Source organism: Eurytemora carolleeae, unplaced genomic scaffold (assembly GCF_000591075.1).
Source record: "Eurytemora carolleeae unplaced genomic scaffold, Eaff_2.0 scaffold1251, whole genome shotgun sequence".
NCBI classification, from domain to species: Eukaryota; Metazoa; Arthropoda; class Copepoda; order Calanoida; family Temoridae; genus Eurytemora; species Eurytemora carolleeae.
In genome coordinates this window covers 43,276-65,428 of record NW_019397384.1, presented here as the reverse complement: position 1 = coordinate 65,428, position 22,153 = coordinate 43,276, and the positions used below count along the sequence as shown (strand labels likewise).

Sequence of the window (22,153 nt, the reverse complement as noted above, 5' to 3'; positions counted from 1 at the left end):
ATTCTTGTATTCTAGACTACGGAACACAATGGAAATATTTATATTCTAGACTACGGAACACAATGGAAATATTTGTATTCTAGACTACGGAACCCAATGAAAATAGTTGTACTTTACACTACGGAACACATTGAAAATACTTGTATTCTACACTACGGAACACAATAAAAATACTTGTATTCTAGACTACGGAACACAATAAAAATACTTGTATTCTAGACTACGGAACAATAAAAATACTTGTATTCTAGACTACGGAAAACAATAAAAATACTTGTACTACGGAACACAATAAAAATACTTGTATTCTAGACTACGGAACACAATAAAAATACTTGTATTCTAGACTACGGAAAACAATAAAAATACTTGTATTCTAGATTACGTAACATAATAAAAATAATTGTATTCTAGACTACGGAAAAAAATAAAAATACTTGTATTCTAGACTACGGAACACAGTGAAAATACTTGTATTCTAGACTACGGAACACAATGAAAATACTTGTATTCTAGACTACGGAACACAATGAAAATACTTGTATTTTATATTACGGAACTCAAGAAAAAATCTTGTATTCTAGAATACGGAACACAATGAAAATTATTGTGTTCTATACTACGGAACACAATGAAAATACTTGTATTCTAGACTACGGAACACAATGCTGGATTGATTTCCCTGAAGCCTGGCACTGGAAGCTATACATGACACTCATAGCTATCACACTCTTTCTACTCCCAGCTATCTGTATAGCTACTTGCTACACAGTTATAGTCAGGTAGTCCAGCTACTGCTCTACTCCCAGCTACTGTATAGCTACTTGCTACACAGTTATATTCAGGTATCCAGCTACTGCTCTACTCCTGCTACTGAATAGCTACTTGCTACACAGTTAAATTCAGGTAATCCAGCTACATTTCTCTACTCCCAGCAACCGAATAGCTACTTGCTACACAGTTAAAGTCAGGTAATCCAGCTACATTTCTCTACTCCCAGCAACCGATTAGCTACTTGCTCAAAGTTATAGTCAGGTAATCCAGCTACTGCTCTACTCCCAGCTACTGTATAGCTAATTGCTACACAGTTATAGTCAGGTAATCCAGCTACATTGCTCTACTCCCAGCTATCTGTATAGCTACTTGCTACACAGTTATAGTCAGGTAATCCAGCTACATTGCTCTACTCCCAGCAACCGAATAGCTACTTGCTACACAGTTATAGTCAGGTAATCAAGCTACATGTCTCTACTCCCAGCAACCGAATAGCTACTTGCTACACAGTTATAGTCAGGTAATCAAGCTACATTTCTCTACTCCCAGCAACCGAATAGCTACTTGCTACACAGTTATAGTCAGGTAATCCAGCTACTGCTTTACTCCTGCTACTGTATAGCTACTTGCTACACAGTTTAAGTTTTTAAATCTAGCTACGTTTCTCTTATTCCTCTTGTTGCAGCACAGCTAAAGTGGAACATTAGACAAATTAGACAATCTATTTGTCAATAAATCAAAGTTAGAATTAATTATTTCCTTTTTCCTCATTATATTGAATTTCTTATTTTCCATGAATTTGTTCGCAAATTTCTTTAAATTCTTTAAAATGTCGTCTTTTTATTAAAAATTTCAGAAAACCTGCAGAAAATCTGCTGAAAATCTTTGTGAGAAAAGAAAGATTATAGAAACTAATAATTGAATAAGATTACTTATTTTCGATTCATAAAGTTTTATATGTCTGAAATGAATCCTAAAGAATTTGTCCACAACACTGCATACTCAGTTCAACTACCTTACATAGCCGGTCTGTCCCTATAAGTTTAAAAGAAAAAGTTGGCAATATACTGCTTGATTTTAAGTGAGAGAGTGCACATCTTGATTTGCAGTTTGCCATTATGCATCAGTTTGCAAAGTAGAGTTTTCGGCAAGTAATCAGTTTCCTTTTAAGCATTGAAATTATATGCAAAAAAGTGTTATTTCATAGATAACTAATTTATACAGTTTACACCTTTAATGAGAAATTTGTTCCGCAAAATTGCGCAAAAAGGAATAACGCAAACGCCGGGATAGCGCAAAATGAAGTTTGCAAATAAATGCGCAAAGTGCAATCTTTTCGCGCAAAAATGTAGCAAAAGTTTTGCGAATGGAAACCCTTTCTATCATTCGTCTTCTAATTTCATAGTTTATAGGTCTCATTGTATAGTATTTCTATCTCCCTGTATAATCCAAACCAATAAAACTACCATCCCGCATTCTGAAATAGGAATTAAGACAACTTTTAAAGTCATGTTTTAATTTTAAACAGTACAATGAGCATGATACATAGCAATTGTGCAGTGTAAACAGACCCATCTTACTAAATTAGTGATTTAGTAAGTGTCAATTAAAACTATTTGCGGATTGTAACAACATCAAAGACACTTCAGTATTGCAAACTTGTCGTCTTCATATTCCACAGTTTTCTGGCTATCACTGTAGATACACATCATATAATATATATAATACTAGAAATTCAAGGCGCTTCGCGCCCTTCTTTCTAGCCTTAGAGGGCGCTTTGCGCCCATCTTCTAAATTAGTTGTGAACATGTTCTCTTTGTGTACATCGTAAAACAAAACAAAAATAATTCGCGGATTTTCACAAAAATTTCGCGGATTTTCAAAATTTTTAAAAATTTAATGACGATCGAATTTTGATGGAGACAAATATTTGAAATTTTGATTTTCCATAAACCTTCCCTGGGGTCCCTAGATGTCCCACAAAAAATTTGGGCCCGATCGGTTCAGCCGTTTTGACGTTAATTGGATACAAACAAACAAACAAACAGACAAACAGACAGACAGACAGACAAGCCAAATTTATATATAGATATGATTGATGTTGATTGTATCTATATATAAATTTGGCTTGTCTGTCTGTTTGTTTGTTTGTTATGAAAAATCAAAATTTCAAATATTTGTCTCCATCAAAATTCGATCGTCATTAAATTTTTTAAAATTTTGAAAATCCGCGAAATTTTTTGTTAAAATCCGCGAATTATTTTTGTTTTGTTTTACGATGTACACAAAGAGAACATGTTCACAACTAATTTAGAAGATAGGCGCGAAGCGCCCTCTAAGGCTAGAAAGAAGGGCGCGAAGCGCCTTGAATTTCTAGTAATGTATAATCACTGTACATATCAACCTATTTGGGTGTAGGCTAGGTGAACTTTACGCAATCAGGAGTCTTGGAATAATTATCATAATTTTGACATAATGTTTCATAATTTATAAATCTTCACAAATATATGATAACATCTCTACTTAGGAAATTTTTATGTAGCATTAGAAGAAATACAAAAAGAAGCGTAAACAAAAAAGTATCAAATTAATGTTTAAAAACAGAGCTTTACTCTTCATTGACCTTCTTGAGAAACCAGCTTTACCAGAAGATTTAATAGTTTGAAAAAATCAAAATCAGATTTAGAGGCAAATAGATCAAAGGGTTCATGAGTTATGATGTGACAAGCAAACAAACAAACAGACAAAGAAAAACTATTAGTTAATTTTGTATATAAGCTATATGTTTATGATATAACATGAAAATAAAGAATTATTATATAGGGTGTGCCAATTAATCATGCTAAGCAGACCGACACCCTGTATATAATAATTCAAACATAATTCCTTGTTAATACTAATGTAGTATTCTAAACTTCTCGGAGCTGGTTTTTTTCTTGTCTTTGACAATTGCAGTTTAAAATTTATGAGGCGAATAGCTCTGCTAGCTCTGTTCGGACTTTTTTCCCTGTAGGCTGTTTATACAGTGAGTCACAAAAAGCATGATTAGCGTTTCTGGGAATTTTGGACTTCCCCTTGTATTCGTAAAAACACAAAATACATCATACTTATGAGCTTTTTTGCAAAATGAAATGGTGGCAGGTTTACATATACAGATTGAGAACCCGGATTTGTTTGTTTTTTTATTAGATAAACTTAGAATATTTGATTTAAGAACATTTCCGTGGTTAAACTGAGTTCTCCAATACAAAATTTGAGGCAAACCGGTTCAAAGGTTGATGAGTTATGATCGTACATCCAAACCAACAGCCAGATAAGAAAAGATTGTATTTTATATGTTTGTCTGTGTCTATGTTAAATAAACGTTAGGACTGCTAATCGATCGGGGTCTAATTTTATATGGTAACCCAAGAGACATTTTATGGCAAATTAAAGTTAATTTAAATTTTTAATCTTCCATCAAAGTCAAAAATGTTTACTAGATAAGGGGGCGAGAAGCACCCTAAAATCAGTCTAATGTTTTGTAAAGCTCTCTGTCTCTGTTCTCTCAGCACGTATAGAAAATGTCAAGGTATGCGTGAAGTGTGAACAAACGCAAATACTTTTCAGATCATAAGAAAATTTGCATTGTTTTCTTTTTAGCACCTTTACCCGCTTACAACCCNCCCCCCATCTTTTTAGAACAGGGCAAGTTTTTTAAATTAGTCGGTATAGTTTAAAAAAAGCGCTTTAAATTTGAACACTATTTTGAACTTGTAAGATTGTCAAATATGCTTTTTTATAGAGTCAGATATTTTAAGCATATAATCCCTAATTGATATTGATAGTTTTTGCATAAATATTTATTGAATTTGACGCATTTCTAAACCATTGATTATATTTTTCTTCAATATATCCTTTCCCCCGTATCAAGTAATTTATAACTTTTCTTCGCTGAACTGCAATGCATTACCCTTTAATTGGTGAAATATAACAGTTCTGCTAAGTACACCCTCTCATCCTCACAAAACTAATCAAAAACTTAGAAAAACTTAGAACATTATATGTAAAGCGAAACGCATCTCTCTACTCTCTTCTATACCTTCTGAAAGATTGCAGTACACTGTAGACATGAAATTTGTCTCTAAATGTTCATTGCTCACTGTACACTGTACAGTGTACAGTGAACAGTGTAATCTGACTGTGCAGTGTAAACTGTAAATTCACTGTAATTAATGTGTCCACAAATGATTTCTAATCTTTAAAATGGCGCGCACGGTGATGGTTAGTATACAAATGTATTCAGAGCGATTTATAAATCATCTCTGCACAAGTTCACAACTATAAATGTTTTCAGGAATGTTATGAAAATCTGAGTTTAGAAAAATAACGTGTATGATGAGTGTCCAATATGTCCCAAAGTACAACTGGAGCACAAAAATCAACGCATATTAAAAAAATGACACTGTTTTACAATTTTGTTTCTAGAACAATCTGGGACAAGAGCAAGCTTATGCAGCCTCCCACATACTCATCTCCTACTTCAAGTAAAGGTAATTCTACATCTCGAGATCTACAATATCACAAGAATTCTACATCTCTTGATCTAGAATATCACGAGAATTTTACATCTCGAGATCTACAATATCATGAGAATTCTACATCTCGAGATCTACTATATCACGAGAATTCTACATCTCTTGATCTACAATATCACGAGAATTCTACATCTCGAGATCTACAAGATCACGAGAATTCTACATCTCGAGATCTAGAATATCACGAGAATTCTACATCTCGAGATCTACAATATCACGAGAATTCTACATCTCTTGATCTACAATATCACGAGAATTCTACATCTCGAGATCTACAAGATCACGAGAATTCTACATCTCGAGATCTAGAATATCACGAGAATTCTACATCTCGAGATCTAGAATATCAATTCCCCTAGAACAAACTGGTTAATTTGGTGTACCGTCCCGTCTGTATGTGTACTGTACAGCTCGCTCTACCTGTCGGCCCAGTTCTTGAATTGAACAGGACCTTAAAGTGATATGGGTCTCCGTTGACGAAACAAATAAACGAGTTTCTGACAAAAGTTCTTGCACCAAAGTTCATGGAATACAAATATTGCGAGTTCGTTTAGCGGAAAGCTAATTGTGCATTGAATATTCAAATAGAAAATAATTACAATGAAAATAGAAATAGTTTAATGCTAAACAGAATGAGAGTTATCTATAAAGTTTATTGAGAGATATTTAAACAATTCATTTGTACACATGATTTTTTTTCCATGCTATAGAATAGAAAGTACAAATTAAAATTGATATAAATTGTTTGGAAATTTAAAACACGTTTGAAAATAGAATTATTAGAAAAAAATCCATAGGTATTCTCGTGCTTCATTTAAAGGGACCGTTCACAATTATTTGGGTAATTTCAAGGTAAAATAAACAGCCTATTCGCTGATTAGTCTTACTTTTCAAAGACAGCTGTGGCCGGAGAAAAAGCCGATTTTTCGTTCAGAATTCGAGCGCAAAGCGAAATTACTCAAATAAGTGAACGGTCCCTTTAAAACACACTAATCGGACCAAAAGTAAAAAAAAACGAAATTTTGTATCGAAAATAAGAGATTGCTGCTACTGATTCCGGACCTTTAAATCTTTCTGATTTGTGGGTTCAGAGCCCGCGATTTAAAAAATTCGGGAAAATACGGTTGGGGTCTAAGCTGTCATTGGGCCTTATTTACGGCTTGAGCTTTCGGATTCAAGCTGCATCTTATTTTCCACAGAGTTGAGTTAAAAAAAACGGTTTAATATTCTATTTGGCGAATTTTCATGACAGGAATTGGTGCATTCCGGGTTTTTATGAGAACAAGATTCAATATTGAGCCTTGTTCTCCCCGGTTTTATTTTCATTGGGCCTAACTCCTTAAGTCGAGCCGAAGCTCTCAATCACGTGACATAAGCTGTCGTCAGAGTTGGGTCGAAGATTGGGTCTTAAAGTCGGTTTAAGGAATTACGGCTCGAGCCGAAGTTTTTAAATCGCGGGCTCATGTTGTGTAAATGAGAAATCAAGAATCTCTAAATTCAACCAATAAGAGATCAGAAAACCGGAACAATTTGATTTTCGACTTGGATGGATTTTAAAAAAGGATTCATCTTTTAGAATTTTCTGACATTTCCTGAGTCCAATATGTAATAATAAATCTCAAATCTAATAGAATATTGACAAACGTAACCTCATATGTGTTCAAACTTTGTTTTGATTTCGTAATTTTAATGAGCATCTTTAGAATATTTATCTTGTTGTTTTTTCATCTAAAAATGGGTTGAAATCTGTTTCATTCTGTTTCGTAAAAACCGAAAGCCATGTTTATAGCGAAACCAAATTTCTAGACGGAAAAATACATTTCCTCAGACAATGGTTGTGAATAACACCATCAATGAAAACGTGTTTAAATTTCGTGGATTCCTAATTTTCAAAAGTTTTCAGCTCTTTATATAATTTGTTTTGAAAACTAGGTTTAGGTTGAGTAAAGAGTAGGAGTATAATATGAGGGTGTGAGTGTAAAATTACGCGGGGTTGGGACATTTTTAAACAAAACTTCAAATTCGTTGAAATGCGCAAAAAATGTGTTGTTTGTCACGTGACCGCGTCAGGTATTCGGTTACACCCGAAAATTTAAAGATATGAAACCTTTCATTTAAAATTTAAGGAAATCAATTTTCAAAACAGCCTCAACCTTGGAAAATGAGTGTTAAAAAATATAGAAAAACGTTTGTGGAAAATACTGGAAAAGTTCAAACATTATTTGAGGAGAAAGAAAATAAAAACCAATGTATAAATGAAAGGATCACAGATTTACTAATTTTTATTAGAGTAAACACAAATTACGAATACACCCGTCAGTGTCGTAAATAGGGGGGGTGGGTTATTGGGGTTATTTACCCCCCCCCCCCCTACAGAATCCTTATTTACACGCGTAAATAAAAGTATAAATTACATCTGGTTTTATTTGATAAAATTTCACCCAACTCTTACTACCAGAAAATGATAAAAATGAAAAATGAAATAAGAAAAGTTGAAAAATAAACCAAGTCCAAAAAACCATCTAAAATGCACATTTTTTCTAAATGAATCATGGTAATGGTCAAGTAACTAGAGATACCTAATCTTATACAACTTTAAGATTTTTAAAGATGAAAACCTTCTTTAAAACCCCTAAAATGGGTTGTTTAATAAAATCGTATCTTTTTAAAACATGTGTACAACTCTCAGTCTTTAAAGAACGTAAGTTGCATTTAGTTTAGCATTTGTAACGGATTGAATTTTTAATATATTTATGTTAAATGCAAAGGAATTGATTTTTTGCCACAAACTCAAATTTTTTAATTTTTTTAGTGTTTCGACCAATGACGGTGTAAGCCTTTGATATTTCTAACTTAGATTATTTGATCTAATATAATTCATTGGTATACGACATTGAATTGCAAAGATATAGGGATTAGAAAATTAGAGTTTGCAGCAAAGACTTAATTCCTTAATAAAGGAATTGTGTCTTTGCCTCAAACTCAAATTTTCTAATCCCTATATCTTTGCAACATGATGATATAAACTTTTGATTTTTAAATTTAGATTATCTGATCTAACAGAATTAAAAGTTTGAAATCTCTAAGGTCTACGACATTTTGTTAAAAAAGATATAAGGAAAATCAGAGTATGTTTCAAATACTCAATACCTTAAGGCTTTTAATCATGGTTTTAAATTCTTAACCGTGTAACAAACCAAAAAATAAAAGGTTTTGAAAAATTGTAACATCACTTCTCCCCTTACTCATTCCCTTTCCCCTCTTTTCTTCCCCCATCCCTCCATACATCAGCACTCAAGAATATGATAATATGATTGACTGCTGACTAATTAGGTCAGTTTCACCCTTGTTTACACTCTTTAAAGGGAGAGTCTCCCAACTTTTTCTTACACAAATATACACACACTAGCTTGGGAACCCTGCTTTGCCGTAAAAGAACAATTCTGTGTTTTCACTAAGTTATCCGATCAAAATTTGAGGTAAATCGGTCTAATGGTTCCTGAGTTATGATCGGACTTACAAACAAACAAACATAGATGACTACTTTATATTATAAACAAACAAGGCAAATATTTCCCTTAACCCTTCCATCCAGTTTTTAATCATTCCCCTCCACCTCCCTACCTAACGTTCATAATTCCCCCCCCCACTCCAACTCCCTACCAACGTTGTATAATGTCCTTCCTTCCTCATACTTATACTGCTCTCCTTCCTCCCATGGATAATCTATTTAGTATTTTTTTGTATCCAATAAACGACAAAATGGCCGAACCTGTCGGAAACATTTTTTCGCGGAACCTTTAATGACGCAAATACAGGTTTATGACTGGGTATAAAATACTGCCACTTGAAAAAGACAATGCAAATGAAATTTCTTTTCACTTCCGCATGTTATTGATTCCGTAGAGTTCTTTATTTCTAATTTTAGATTACAATTATAATTAGGGTTTCCAATCGGAATTCCGTTGCGTGGAATTACGCGCTATGGTTGCGTCCGCTTGCGCCATTTCGTTGCGCGCAATTGCGCTATAATTGCGAAAAAGGAAGCAATTAAATATTCGCGGAATTTCGCGGAATTGCTTTTCCATTTAAAAATTAATAATTTAAACTCTTCAACTTACAAATTTATGCAGCAGATACAAGAATGGAAATATCTATTTAGATTTAAAAATAATCAAGGCCCGAGTTTCACTTGTGGTTAAGCTACTAATTAGCAATTTAATATGATGCATTTTTTATTTGTTCACATTGGATGAACATTAAAATGGAAACTTTTTTGGTTAAAATTGTAAGGTTCGTTTAATCAAAATTAGATATTTTGCTACAGTGAGAGCCAGAAAACTATGGAACAAAAGGACAACATCACAGTGTATTTGATGTTGTTACAAAGCATAAAACATTATTAAGTAACTTATTAAATCACTTGTTCAGTTCAGTTCAGAGTTTTCTGGTTATCATGCTGGAAATGAATATTATAAAACAAAAGATTAAGCTTAAATATAATATTTTTGCATTTGAGACTGAAATTTTAGTGCAGTTCAGTTTATTGTATGCCTCTACCAAAGTTTAAATCAAATTATAACAAAAAATTCAAAAAACAAACGCAAGAAAGTTAGACGGAATTGCATGCAATTATTACGGAATTTTGCGCGCAAGTAAAATCCACTTGCGTCGAAAACTCTAATTATAAGATTTACCCAATCTTTCTATTTTTCTAGAATCATCTCAGATCAAAGTTACATTTATTTTTCTAATTTAAACTTAAATTATTTTGATCCGAACCCTGTGAAAATATTTAGTTTAAGTATCAAAAACAAGAATCTACAAAACCATGAAAGTACGAAGTTTGAATCCCTGAGCTACACATTTGATTAACTTTGATTACAAATACAAAAGTTCAAAATATTCTGAAGAATAATTTTCCAGAATCTTCCACAAGAAAATTAAGTAAAGTTGATAATAAATCAAGTAAATTCTTAACAGATACATTTGTTTCCGATAAGGCGACCGCAGTGCTCGGTCCCTATCCTATTCTAGCCGCAGCGCTCGGTCCAAAAGTTGTCTTTTTCTAACCCAACTTATATTATAACATTTTTTTAATGATTATAATTTTGTTTAATGAGGCTGGAGTAATGAAAAAATGCTTGGTGGGGGGGGAGGGGGGGCTTGGGGGTAATGTAGAATAATGTAAAAATCCCAAAGCAAAGTACGAATGCATGAGGACAAAGTGTAAAAGATAAAGTACAAGAAACAAAGTACAAATGACGGATAAATTATAAAAGTACAAACAGGTGCAAATACAAGAAATCGTCAAGATGGGTAAGGGGCTTAAACTTTGCCACTCTAACATAAATAGATAGATAGGTAGATAGGATAGACAGATAGAAAGATTGATATTTAGATATATAGATAGATAGAGATAGATAGATAGATAGATAGAAAGATAGAGTCCACCCTCCACCCTTTCCTTAATGTTTTGATAAGCTCTCCCAACAAACCTATATTTTGAAAGTCCGACTTCACAGATTTGAACTACGCTAGACTTCACGGTTATAATATTTCACAGAATTAAATGGAAATGAGTGAAAGTTAAGAAATGTATTTAAAATGAATATGGATGAGAAATCTCTGAAAATAATCCAAGGTTCTTCCAATTTTTTACTAAGAAGTGTTTGTTATCGTTTGATACATTTTTAATCTAAAGATCACAAAAAATTACATAACAAAGATTAGTGTTGAATCTTTACTTTGGCTACAAAAAATGGAGTCTTTGCCATAAACTTTGATTTTCTAATCCATATATCTTTGCAACCCAATGTAGATCTTAGACATTTCAAACTATTAGATAAAAAGTTTAGAAAATTTGAGTTTGTAACAAAGATTCAATTTATTTTTCAAAAGATTTTAGACAAGTGCAGATAAGGGCTGAGTAATTTTTTGGAAATTAACCGGTTTTTTTGTGTAGTAAATATTCTGTTGTTTCTTTTCACCATTGATTTAAAAAGGGGGGTTTCGAGTCTGAAAAAAAAGTTAAAAATCTGTCGTGTGTTGCAAAGTTTGTGACTGAAAACAATAGAGTTTTTGCTGATTTAGCAGGAAAGGAAATTGTTTAAATAAGATGGATCTTTCTTTAATAGACTCTATATAGTCTACACATTGTACAGTGTGCAGTGTACAGGGGGATCCAGAAAACAAGGCTCTCAGTTAAAAAAAATTTGCTCTTGTTGTTTTTCTTTCATAAGTTTTAAAAAAAGATGCTGAGGATGAACAATTGAGAGGCTCTTTGTGAAAGTCTAAAATAACTATCATATTATACGTTCAGTTTAACATACCTTTTATAAAAAAGACTTACAAGTATGTATTGAAAGACTACATTATTAAGTCTAAAATAAATTTAATAAAATAGCTGTTTCAGTTGCAGTTAGATGTTAAGTAAAAAAGGATGAATTAGTAAGGAAGTATAGAAGGATTGGAAGGGGAAGGAAGGTTAAATGAATGAGCGAGGAGAGTACAAAAGGATGAATTACTAAGGAGAGAAGGAAGGATTGGAAGGGGAAGGAAGGTTAAATGAATGAGCGAGGAAAGTACAAAAGGATGAATTAGTAAGGAGAGAAGGAAGGATTGGAAGGGAAAGGAAGGTTAAATGAATTAGCAAGAAAAGCACAAAAGGATGAATTAGTAACCAAGGAAGGAAGGATCGGAAGGGGGAGGAAGGTACAAAGGGATGAATTAGTAAGGAAGGAAGGAAGGATTGGAAGGGAAGGAAGGTTAAATGATTGAGCAATGAAAGTACCAAAGTATGAATTAGTAAGGACGGGAGAAAGGATTGGAAGGGAAAGGAAGGTTAAATGAATGAGCGAGGAAAGTACCAAAGGATGAATTAGTAAGGAAGGAAGGAAGGATTGGAAGGTGGAGGAAGGTTAAATGAATGAGCAAAGAAAGTACAGTTAGATTAAGTCATCAAGCGGGAACAGGAAGGAAGGATAATAATGAGCAATGTGAGTCCAATATGCAATTTACACAAGTGTAATTATGAAATTGACATAAAACTAATTACACTCAAATTTAAACATGACTAAATAAGATCATCTCTAATTTATAAAAATAAAAAGCACATTTATTATAAAATAAGTAATTATTACTCTTATGCTGCAATTCAGATTTGTGATTAAAATATTACTAATCCCATTTTATCCTCTAATAGTACATTATTTAGGCTTTATTGCCGATACAGTGAATATAGGATTAAGAAATAGAAGTGGATGGAGGGCGCAGATTTAGTTTTTAATGAAAAAAAGGAATCTTAAAATGTTTGTGAACGATTAAAAATTAATATTTAGTTCTTTATGTTCTGAACTTCTGAAAGGTTTTAAATCTGAAAGTAGTCACTAAATCCTGTTTTCTTGAAACTGAAATGTGTTTGTAATCTTGTTTTTCAGAGATAAGTACAATTACATCTAATAAATTGACCCACTCCCCCCCTCTCCCCCCTCCACGTAAAGGGACTGTCGCCGTTATTTCAATTGGCCCTACATTAAAACAAAATGATGAAATTATATTTTTCTGGTGGATTTGTTAGTACTTTTAAAGGAGAGACAACAATGGAAATCGACAGAATCAGTTGTTAAAATAGGAAAATAATGATATCTTTAAAATTCGGTGATGGTGATGGTGATGGACTAAACCTCTTTATATAAAAAAGTAGGTGTTAGTTTCACATTTTATTGAAAATATATTTCGGTCTGGGTTGACTCTCGTCAGTTCTAACGATATATTAACCATCAAAATCGATTTTAAAACCACAAGAAAATAACAAACAAACAAAATTATTTAACATATTTTTTATATCTTTGTTGAATGTATAGATTGTCAGATAAAGGATTAAATTTACACAAATGTAAATCATTGAAACGCCGTCAAGAGTTCCTTGTGTAATATGTATATTTAGGAAATGNGAATATCTTTAAAACATCTCTGTACATTTATATCTTTCAAGATGAAAAATGTCGTCTTATGCGCAATCTATCTTTATCTATGCTTCCTCCTAACAAAGCAAATACACTGTTTAACCAATATATTAAGAGGAATAATTGTAGCTTTCATTCAATTATGATTATATAAAAATAGAGCTAAATATTTTGTTACTTGAAATATTAATTTTATCAAAGAATTAATTCACTAATTCTTGAGTTCACGATCTGATCAATTCAGAAGATAGTTTAATTTAAAATTTATCTGTTTAATGTTTGAATCCACTTATTGGTATTCGATTTTGATGAATAAAAAGTTAAAGTAAAAACCATAAACAGTCCTCTTAATTAGTGTTCTTGTTCTATTTTTTTTGGCCACACACTTTTTATGAATAGATAATATGGGAAATGCCAGGACGCTGTCTTATAAGTAATTAATTGACGTGTTTTCTTGAAATTACATAATTAAAATATCCATCTAGTACTATCCCTATTTCGAGGCACTATATAGTTTATTGGGCTCACACCTAATTTGTGTTCCCTAATCACTTTAAGTTGTCCCTAACTGTGTTTGTAATCACTATGTATTTGTAGTGCCCCTAACTGAAGCACGAAGGAAGAGGATTGCTCTAGAAAGTGACCCCGACTGTAGAAGAGCTAGCTCCCGCGGATTAATTCCCAAAGCCAAAGTGAAGACGATTAAAATGACATTCGTCATTGTATTTGGTGAGTTAAAAAATATTGCCACAAAAATATGGGTTTAAAGCTTTACAGACAAATCATGTAACATTAATATACAATACAAATGAATTGAGTCTTTGCCACAAACTTAAATTTTCTTATTCTTCTATCTTTGCAACCTAATGCCGTAGAACTCAGATATTTCAATTTATGAATTCTATTAGACCAAATAGTATAAGTTTGAAATATCAAAGGTTTACACCACCAGGTTGCGCACTAAGATATAGGGATTAGAAAACTCAAGAACTCAAATCCTTTCGTTAGAAAGGATTTGAGTTCTTTGAGTTCTATATATAAATTTGGCCTGTCTGTCTGTTTGTTTGTATCCAATAAACGTCAAAACGGCTGAACCGATCGGGCCCACATTTTTTGTGGGACCTCACGTAACCCCAGGGAAGGTTTATGAATGATCAAAAATTTAAAAATTTGCGTTTAAAAGTTTTTTATTTTAGTAAAATTTTGAAAATGCGCGAAAAAATATTATGAAATCCGCAAACTTATTTTGTTTGTTTTTGTTTTATACTGTACAAAGATAAGATGCTCACACAATACCATGAAAAGTTGAAATAGATGATGGGCGCGAAGCGCCCTAAAAGTCTAGTCTATATATAAATTTGGCTTGTCTGTCTGTTTGTCTGTTTGGGTGTCTGTTTGTTTGTATCCAAGAAACGTCAAAACGGCTGAACCGATCGGACCCACATTTTTTGTGGGACATCACGTGACCACAGGAAAGGTTTATGAATGATAAAAATTAAAAAATGTGTTTAAAAGGTTTTTAATTTTGTAAAAAAAAATTTATTCTTGAAAATCCGCGAATTTTTTCATCTTCGTTTTAAAATGTAAACAAAAAGAACATGTTGACAATTTAAATAGAAGATGAAAAGCCTAGTTTCTTATATTTTAATAAATAATTGTTATTAAGCCTTTAAAATAAATCTCTTATCTGTTATTTATGTTATTTCTTGTATTGAAGCAAAAACAAATTATATGCATTGGTTTTAGGATAAATTCAGCGTAGGACAAGTTCTTATAAAATTAATATTTTAGTTTTTATTCTCTGCTGGTCTCCGTATATAATCTTCGATCTTCTCCAGGTATTTAAATAATTTGAGCCGCGGCTCAAATATGGTTGGTTTCTCTTATAAGTATATTAAATTTTTCAAGATTTAAGCCGGCGCTCGATTGAAACCGGTTTTTGGGGGATTTGAGACGCGGCTTAAATTCATTAAATTTGGACACTGGATTTTTTTCCCCATCAAATTGGTATATTATTATTCCCAAAGGTAAAAGGTTGTCAGCATTGATTTTCTGTAGTTTTGTTAAGATTTCGCTTTCCAGTAGAAAAAATAATGCGCAAAGTTCGTTTCCGTTTGCGCATTAGATTTGCGTGATAGAGAGGAATTGCGAATTCCATTACATGCAAAAATTATAATAATAATAAAAATATAAATTTTTAGTGAAATCTTAAGATTATTTTCTTTATTCCGAATATCAGATTGCTCTAGTATCAAAAATTTAGTTCAGTCAAAATTGAAGTTGTTAAAGCTGCAAAATGAGTTTTTGCTAAATCTTGAATTTTTTTGCTGCAAATTGTATTTAATCTAACCCTGTGTTTATATATTTAAGGTGTATGGTATAATTCAGCGAAGTGATCTAAACAATATAATTGCAACATTTGTGCAAAGTCTTGCTCCTCTCAACTCTGCAGCTAATCCTTTTATCTTCTGTCTCTTCTCAACTAATATTGGGAAATATATCAGGTCAGGACATTATTATTATATTATTATTCTTATTCTTATTATTATTATTATTATCATCATCATCGTTATTATTATTTTATATTATTATCATCATTATCATTATTATTACTTTTTGTTTCATTTTATTATTATAATTATTATCATTATCATTATTATTATTTTTTGTTTTGTTTTATTATTATAATTGATGTTTATGATTTTACTAAGACAGGCATTAAGACAAACAAACAAACATATTAACGGAGGCTGTGAAGTGTTAAGATGCAACTATAGCTGGACAGAATTTAAACAGCTTGGGATAAATTACTAGAATTAATTCTAAGCATTGTTTCTTAACTCTCTTCACAGAGATGGAAACTGAAATTAGATATTAAAAACTAAACTAATTCAATAAATATCTAAAGTCTCAAGGTTCCATCAAGACTCAAATAAGACTACAAGTCTTGAAATATGTTGGAATACAGTTGAGTCTTATTTCAAAATTTGTACAAACCACTTCGAAAAAACTCATAAAATTGGGTTTAAAATTAACTTTGAACCTTATAGTTGAGACTAGTGAAGTAAACCGAAGACTAAGTTTTGTATTGCAATTCTGATAAAATCTGTATATAATCTTTGAAAAAAAATGTTCTAGATATTTTAATTGATATTTATTTAAATTTTGCACTCCTAGCATTACATCCAAAGTTTTTTGTAACAGGGTTTCGTGGTTTTAAAATAAAAGTTTCTGGGTTTGAGCTACTAGTACTATAAAGTACAGACAGCCTGACAGGCTATATGGACGAAAGGAGAAAAAAGAGGTTTCGTGAATATGAAAGATTTTGTGTTTATAATCCAACCCTACTCAGAAAGAACATGGTTCATTTAAAAATTATTTAAAGGTTATGACAAATTTCGAAACCAAAAAAGAAGAAAATTGTTTTTTAAAAGGAATTGAAACTTTACAACTTGTTCTAATCCCTAAATCTTTGTAACCTGACGGTGTAAATCTTCGACATTTTATAGTTAGAATATGGGATCTAACAGAATTCATAGTTTGTGTCTTAGAATCAATTTCTTTAATCTGTTACTGATGAGTAAAACTATTTTCGGAAGATGCAATGGCGTTTTTTAAGCCCTTTTGCAACATCAATATGTGAAATACTTGAAACAAATATTGGTGATCACATAAAATAAAATTTTGTAAGACTTTTAATTGAGCTAAAACCAATCAATAAATAGCCTTGAAATTGTTTTAGTAACTGGTGGTGTGTGCGCAAATGCCAAACTGCATGCTGCTGCACGTGCTGCAAAAGAGAAGACGACACCAATATGGCGACCAGCACAATGCGCACTACTTCCACGCATGTTTCATCACACAATACAGTGAGTCAGAGCGGGACCAGTGGAGTGTATAATACTAGAAGACAAAGCAATCTTCACTCCACTCACATGTAAGTTTATTTCGAATTTAAATATTTAGATTTAGTTTAATTACATTTCTTAAACTAGGGTTCCAAATCAATTTTAATCTGAAAAAAAACCCTAACCTTTACAAAATTGTCAACCTGTTCCATATGTATTTCAATTTTTTTTGTAAAATTTTTGCACCTTTTCTTAAAAATTCAGATTTTATACATTTTGTAGAAATCTAGCTTTTTTCTGTTTAGAAATTCTAGTCACAATCATGCAATCTGCCAACCAATCATCAGCGCAGCAACAATAGCTGTTCAGAGATTTTAAGAGCAGTGTGTTGGTTTATTTATTCTAGTTATTAAACCTGCTTTATGAGTAAATAAAGCTGAAAAGTTCTGTAAAATAATTAACCACACAATCAGCTATTCCATTAAAGTATGAGATAAGGATAGATATCAGAACAATTACATCATATGGTTATTATTTTGGTTCTGCCAATCACTGTAGGAATTTGATTTGTGACAGCCAATTACAAACAAGTTAAAAATCGCTCAGCCAATCACAGAAGAGTTTGTTTATATTTCGGCCAATCAGAGTGATTGTGAAGACTTTGTTTCTTACATTGTCCAATCATGGAAGTTATTAAACAAAACAAATTTACATTTGCAAAAGACAAAGGTATAATCAATTGATGTGAAAATTCTACGTGTATTATTAAAAATTTTGTAAATTAATGTAATTGTATTATAATGTTTTGTCAAAAACATTTCGTATTTCTTGGAACTAATTTAGAAAAATTCTTTCGAAGGAAAATTGCTTTCAATTATTTCAAATGTCGACATTATGAATCTTATTGTTAAAGAGCATTTCGCCTGAAATTTGACAATATTAGACAATTTACTCAAATTTTTATAGGCACTTAGAACAACTTAGGCTCAAGCTTATTGTTGACTTTTAAAGCATTTGCCCAGAAACTAAAAACTGCCCAAAACATAATTTTTTCATATTTATAAATTTGCACACATAACAAGCTTAACGCGCGTCCATGAGACTAATAAAATAAAATTAAAATTATTGGACTTTAAAAATACAGGACACTAATTTAGAATTCTTGATCCTACAGTGAAAAAAGTTTAGGAATTGAGTTCTTGCTACAAACTGAAATTGTAATCCTTATATCTTTGCAACTTGAATGTGCAGACTGTAGGCCTTTAATAAGTCAAACTTATATTAGTTGAACTTACAAAATTCAAAGCTTAAAATATCTAAGGACTACGACGTTGGGTTGCAAAGATATATTGATTGGAAAAATTAGGGTTTGTGGCAAGGACTCATTCCTTTCCAAAAACTTTATTTTAGAGTAATCTTGACTTTTGAATTCGAAAAAAAGGATTTCTCTGAGAAATGTTATCAATGGGTAGGTTTTAAGTTAGAAATTAAAGAATTGTTAACGAAAAATTTAATGTGTGTTAAATATGTAATGTTTTATATCTATATAATCAATTATAACATTAAACGTAATATATGTATAAGTCAATGTATAATGGTAATATTTTTCAATCCACAATTTGACATTTCTAAGATCATAGAGCAATCATCTGTCCTTTGATATTTTTTGACATTACCATAACATCGGGAGTTTTAAAAAATTTGTCGATTTTTAATCAGATACCTTACCGTTAAGTAAACTTTGTGAAATTTTCTCTCAAACTCTATGACAAAATAAAATAAATGTTTTATTTTTAACATGTAAAAATATTAAGTAACAAACTACTTGATAATTAATATTAAACATATGTATTAAATGTTAAAAAAATAGAATCAGAATTAAGAATGTGATTTTTCAAATCACATTCTTAATTGTCGAAATATGGTTCATATTTGATTCAATGTTGTGTGCCAGTGCCAGTAATCAATATTTATGTAGACAGCTTGTGTCATGTGATTGACAGCTGCAAGATCTTCTAGTGCTCGACTTAAGGAGTTAGGCCCAATCTTCATAAAAACCCAGAATGCGCCAATTCCTACCATGAAAATCCGCCAAACAGAATTATTAAACCGATTTTTTTTAACTTAACTCTGTGGAAAATAAGATGCAGCTTGAATCCGAAAGCTCAAGCCGTAAATAAGGCCCAACGACAGCTTAAACCCAAGCCGTATTTTCCAAAAAAAAAAATTTAAATCGCGGGCTCTGGATAATTACATTACGGTGTGTCGTATAAAAGTCTTATTTCACTCTCTCCTCTTTTTTTAAAAAAAGTTGTTAAAAACTTTCTTATTGGTTCATAATTACATTTAGAAATTATTAAAGTGAGCCCCGTAAAACCCTGGAATAGGAAGACGTCATTTAAGTAATCTTATGTGTATTTGATGTTGTAATAAAACAAATATTTTTGCCAGCATGCATTTTCAATCAAGTTTTTAGAGAAATGGATCTGTGTACACTGTACAATTTCTGTGTTTCATGTTAATTTGACTATTATTAATAGTAATATCTTGAGTCGGTTTGCTATTCCACATTTTTACGGGTCGCACTGTATAGAGAGGCTAACAATTTTATAATTTTATCAAATATCAAAAATTGTGTTTTTTAAAACTAATATTACATGTTTAATACATATTGAATTTGTCTGTAAATATTTCACATTGCACAATTTACAGTGTACAATGTACACTGTACACTGTACACTGTACACTGTACACTGTACACTGTACACTGTACAGTATTGTCATGTGCCATGTAAAGAATCTCACTAAAATTTTGATCACTAACTTTTTTTTGAAAAAGCAAACATGTAATTCAAATTTAGTTCAATAGTAAAACCCCAAATTAATAAGAAACCGTAAACCAGAAGCATTTAAATATATATTATAAATAAAATGAGGAATTATATGTGTGTTGTAAAAACTAAATGTATCCAAGTGTAACCAAAAAAATACAAAATTCCTTCTGTATCACAATGAAGACAATTCGAGATATTTTTTAGCACGTAAAACTGTTTTTTTGTAATTGCTCAGTGTTTAAGACAACAATAAGAAATGAAATTCAATTATTAAATAAACTTATAAAACACCAAAGTGGAATTTTTGCCTTAAAATCATATTGTTTAATTCCTTTATCTTTGCAACCTAACGAGGATTAGTGTATACCTTTGATATTTCAAACTTCGATTATTTAATCTAACAAAATTCATTGTTTGATATATGTATGTAAGGTATAAGACATTGCAGCTGCGAAGATATGGGATTAGAACATCAGAACCTTAATTCATTTCAGTTACAAATAAAATTCATTCAAATCACAAGAACTCTTTCATAAATGACAAAATCATTTCAAAATCAATAAACTAGTTTCAAACGTGTCTGTTTATCTTCTTAAAAACAAACAAACTAAAAGTACGTTTTGAAGAATCTATGTTTGTGAATCTACGACAAAAGCATCTTTATTGGTGTATTTTTAATCAATTGTACACCAGCTACAAGAGCCCTACTTCTATCCCTAAATGTTAAGTGTCACCCACTAAATGTTGATTTCTATTGTACAGGGCATTTCTTCCCTAATACTCTTAACGTAAAAGCCCTCTTGGGAAACAAAGAGAAAAAAATTCTGTTAAAAATGAATAAATTAAAATAAAAAATTGGCATTTGTATATTTAACTAGATGTAAATCTTTATTTAGAATGTAAATATGTATTTAATGTCAAGAACACGTTTATATTATCTATCTATGTCTATCTAAACTAATATCTATCGTGTTTTTTACCATTTTCTTATTTTGTTGAATTTAAATTAAATTAAATTATTTAATTAATTTTTACAAATTTTCTAGAGGCTGGGTTTTCTAAACTTTCCCGTGAAAGGAAGAGAGTAATGTGGAATAAAAATAAAAAGGCTGAAAATTAACATATTTATTAATGTCGTCTGTAAATATATTTCTTTCTCCAATTCACGAGAAAACGATTAGAAAACAAGAACAATAAAAACTATCAAGTTTTAATAAAAGAAATTTTAAAATTCTAGGTTTTGATCACGAAAGTAAAAAAAGAGAACAGTGCAGTACAGATCAGAGTACAGTGCAGTATTGTACAGTGATGTACTTTACTGTGCTGTATTGTAACGTGGTGTATTGTACAGTGTTGTCGTATTGTACAGTACAGTATTGAACAGTGCTGTATTGTATGTACAGTGCAGTATTGTACAGAGCAGTATTGTACAGTGCAGTATTGTACAGTGCAGTATTGTACAGTCCAGTACAGTGCAGTACAGTACAGTAAAGTACAGTACAGTACAGCACAATGCAGTACAGTACAGTACAGTACAGTACAATGCAGTACAGTACAGTACAGTACAGTACAGTCAGAACAGCGCAGTACTGTAAGATACGGTACAGTACATTTCAGTCCATTACATTACACTACATGATCCATTTCCTTTTTTTTTTACTTTCTCAATCAGCTCTTTAATTATAATAGTTTCAAAAGTCTGTGATTTAATCATTCATTCGTTCATATATCAATTGTCAGACTGCTATTATATATAAATATACTTTTATTATGTTCTCCAGAGTTAGTATTTATTCAAATATAATAATAAAGATACTATTTCTTAACTACTCCGGTACTCTGACGGGAGGTTTTGCGAAACAAGGTCTCTTGAAACTAATGACAAAAAATTAAAAAGATTTATTATTAGACAAAGAAATAAACAGCAAACTATTGTCCAAAGTATGGATTATGCTTGACTTTTTTTGGAGACTAACTTTATAATAAAGAAAATCAAAAAAGTTAAATTCTCTTAAGTTTATTTAAAAACTGTCACACCTGTTTCTTCAAATTGTCTCCTTAATCGTTTTCTCTGTGTCGAGTTTAAAAGCTCTAGTTTATTTACAGTCTACTGCTAGAGTCCTGTCCCTGTTCTTATATTATAATATTTGATG

The 22,153-nt window shown here is 31.4% G+C and overlaps 1 protein-coding gene across 1 annotated transcript in view; it reads left to right on the top strand.

The window, feature by feature from the left end:
* LOC111713999 (cardioacceleratory peptide receptor) overlaps positions 1 to 19,201 on the top strand; it is a 54,126-nt gene extending 34,925 nt beyond the window's left edge. The window contains exons 14-20 of the mRNA XM_023488999.1: positions 653 to 782; positions 5,242 to 5,306; positions 13,916 to 14,047; positions 15,110 to 15,156; positions 15,689 to 15,822; positions 17,061 to 17,255; positions 17,472 to 19,201. Of these exons, the coding sequence (XP_023344767.1) occupies positions 653 to 782; positions 5,242 to 5,306; positions 13,916 to 14,047; positions 15,110 to 15,156; positions 15,689 to 15,822; positions 17,061 to 17,255; positions 17,472 to 17,544 (776 nt within the window). The 3' untranslated portion in view covers positions 17,545 to 19,201. The remainder of the gene's footprint in view (positions 1 to 652; positions 783 to 5,241; positions 5,307 to 13,915; positions 14,048 to 15,109; positions 15,157 to 15,688; positions 15,823 to 17,060; positions 17,256 to 17,471) is intronic.
* Positions 19,202 to 22,153: the final 2,952 nt, after the last annotated feature.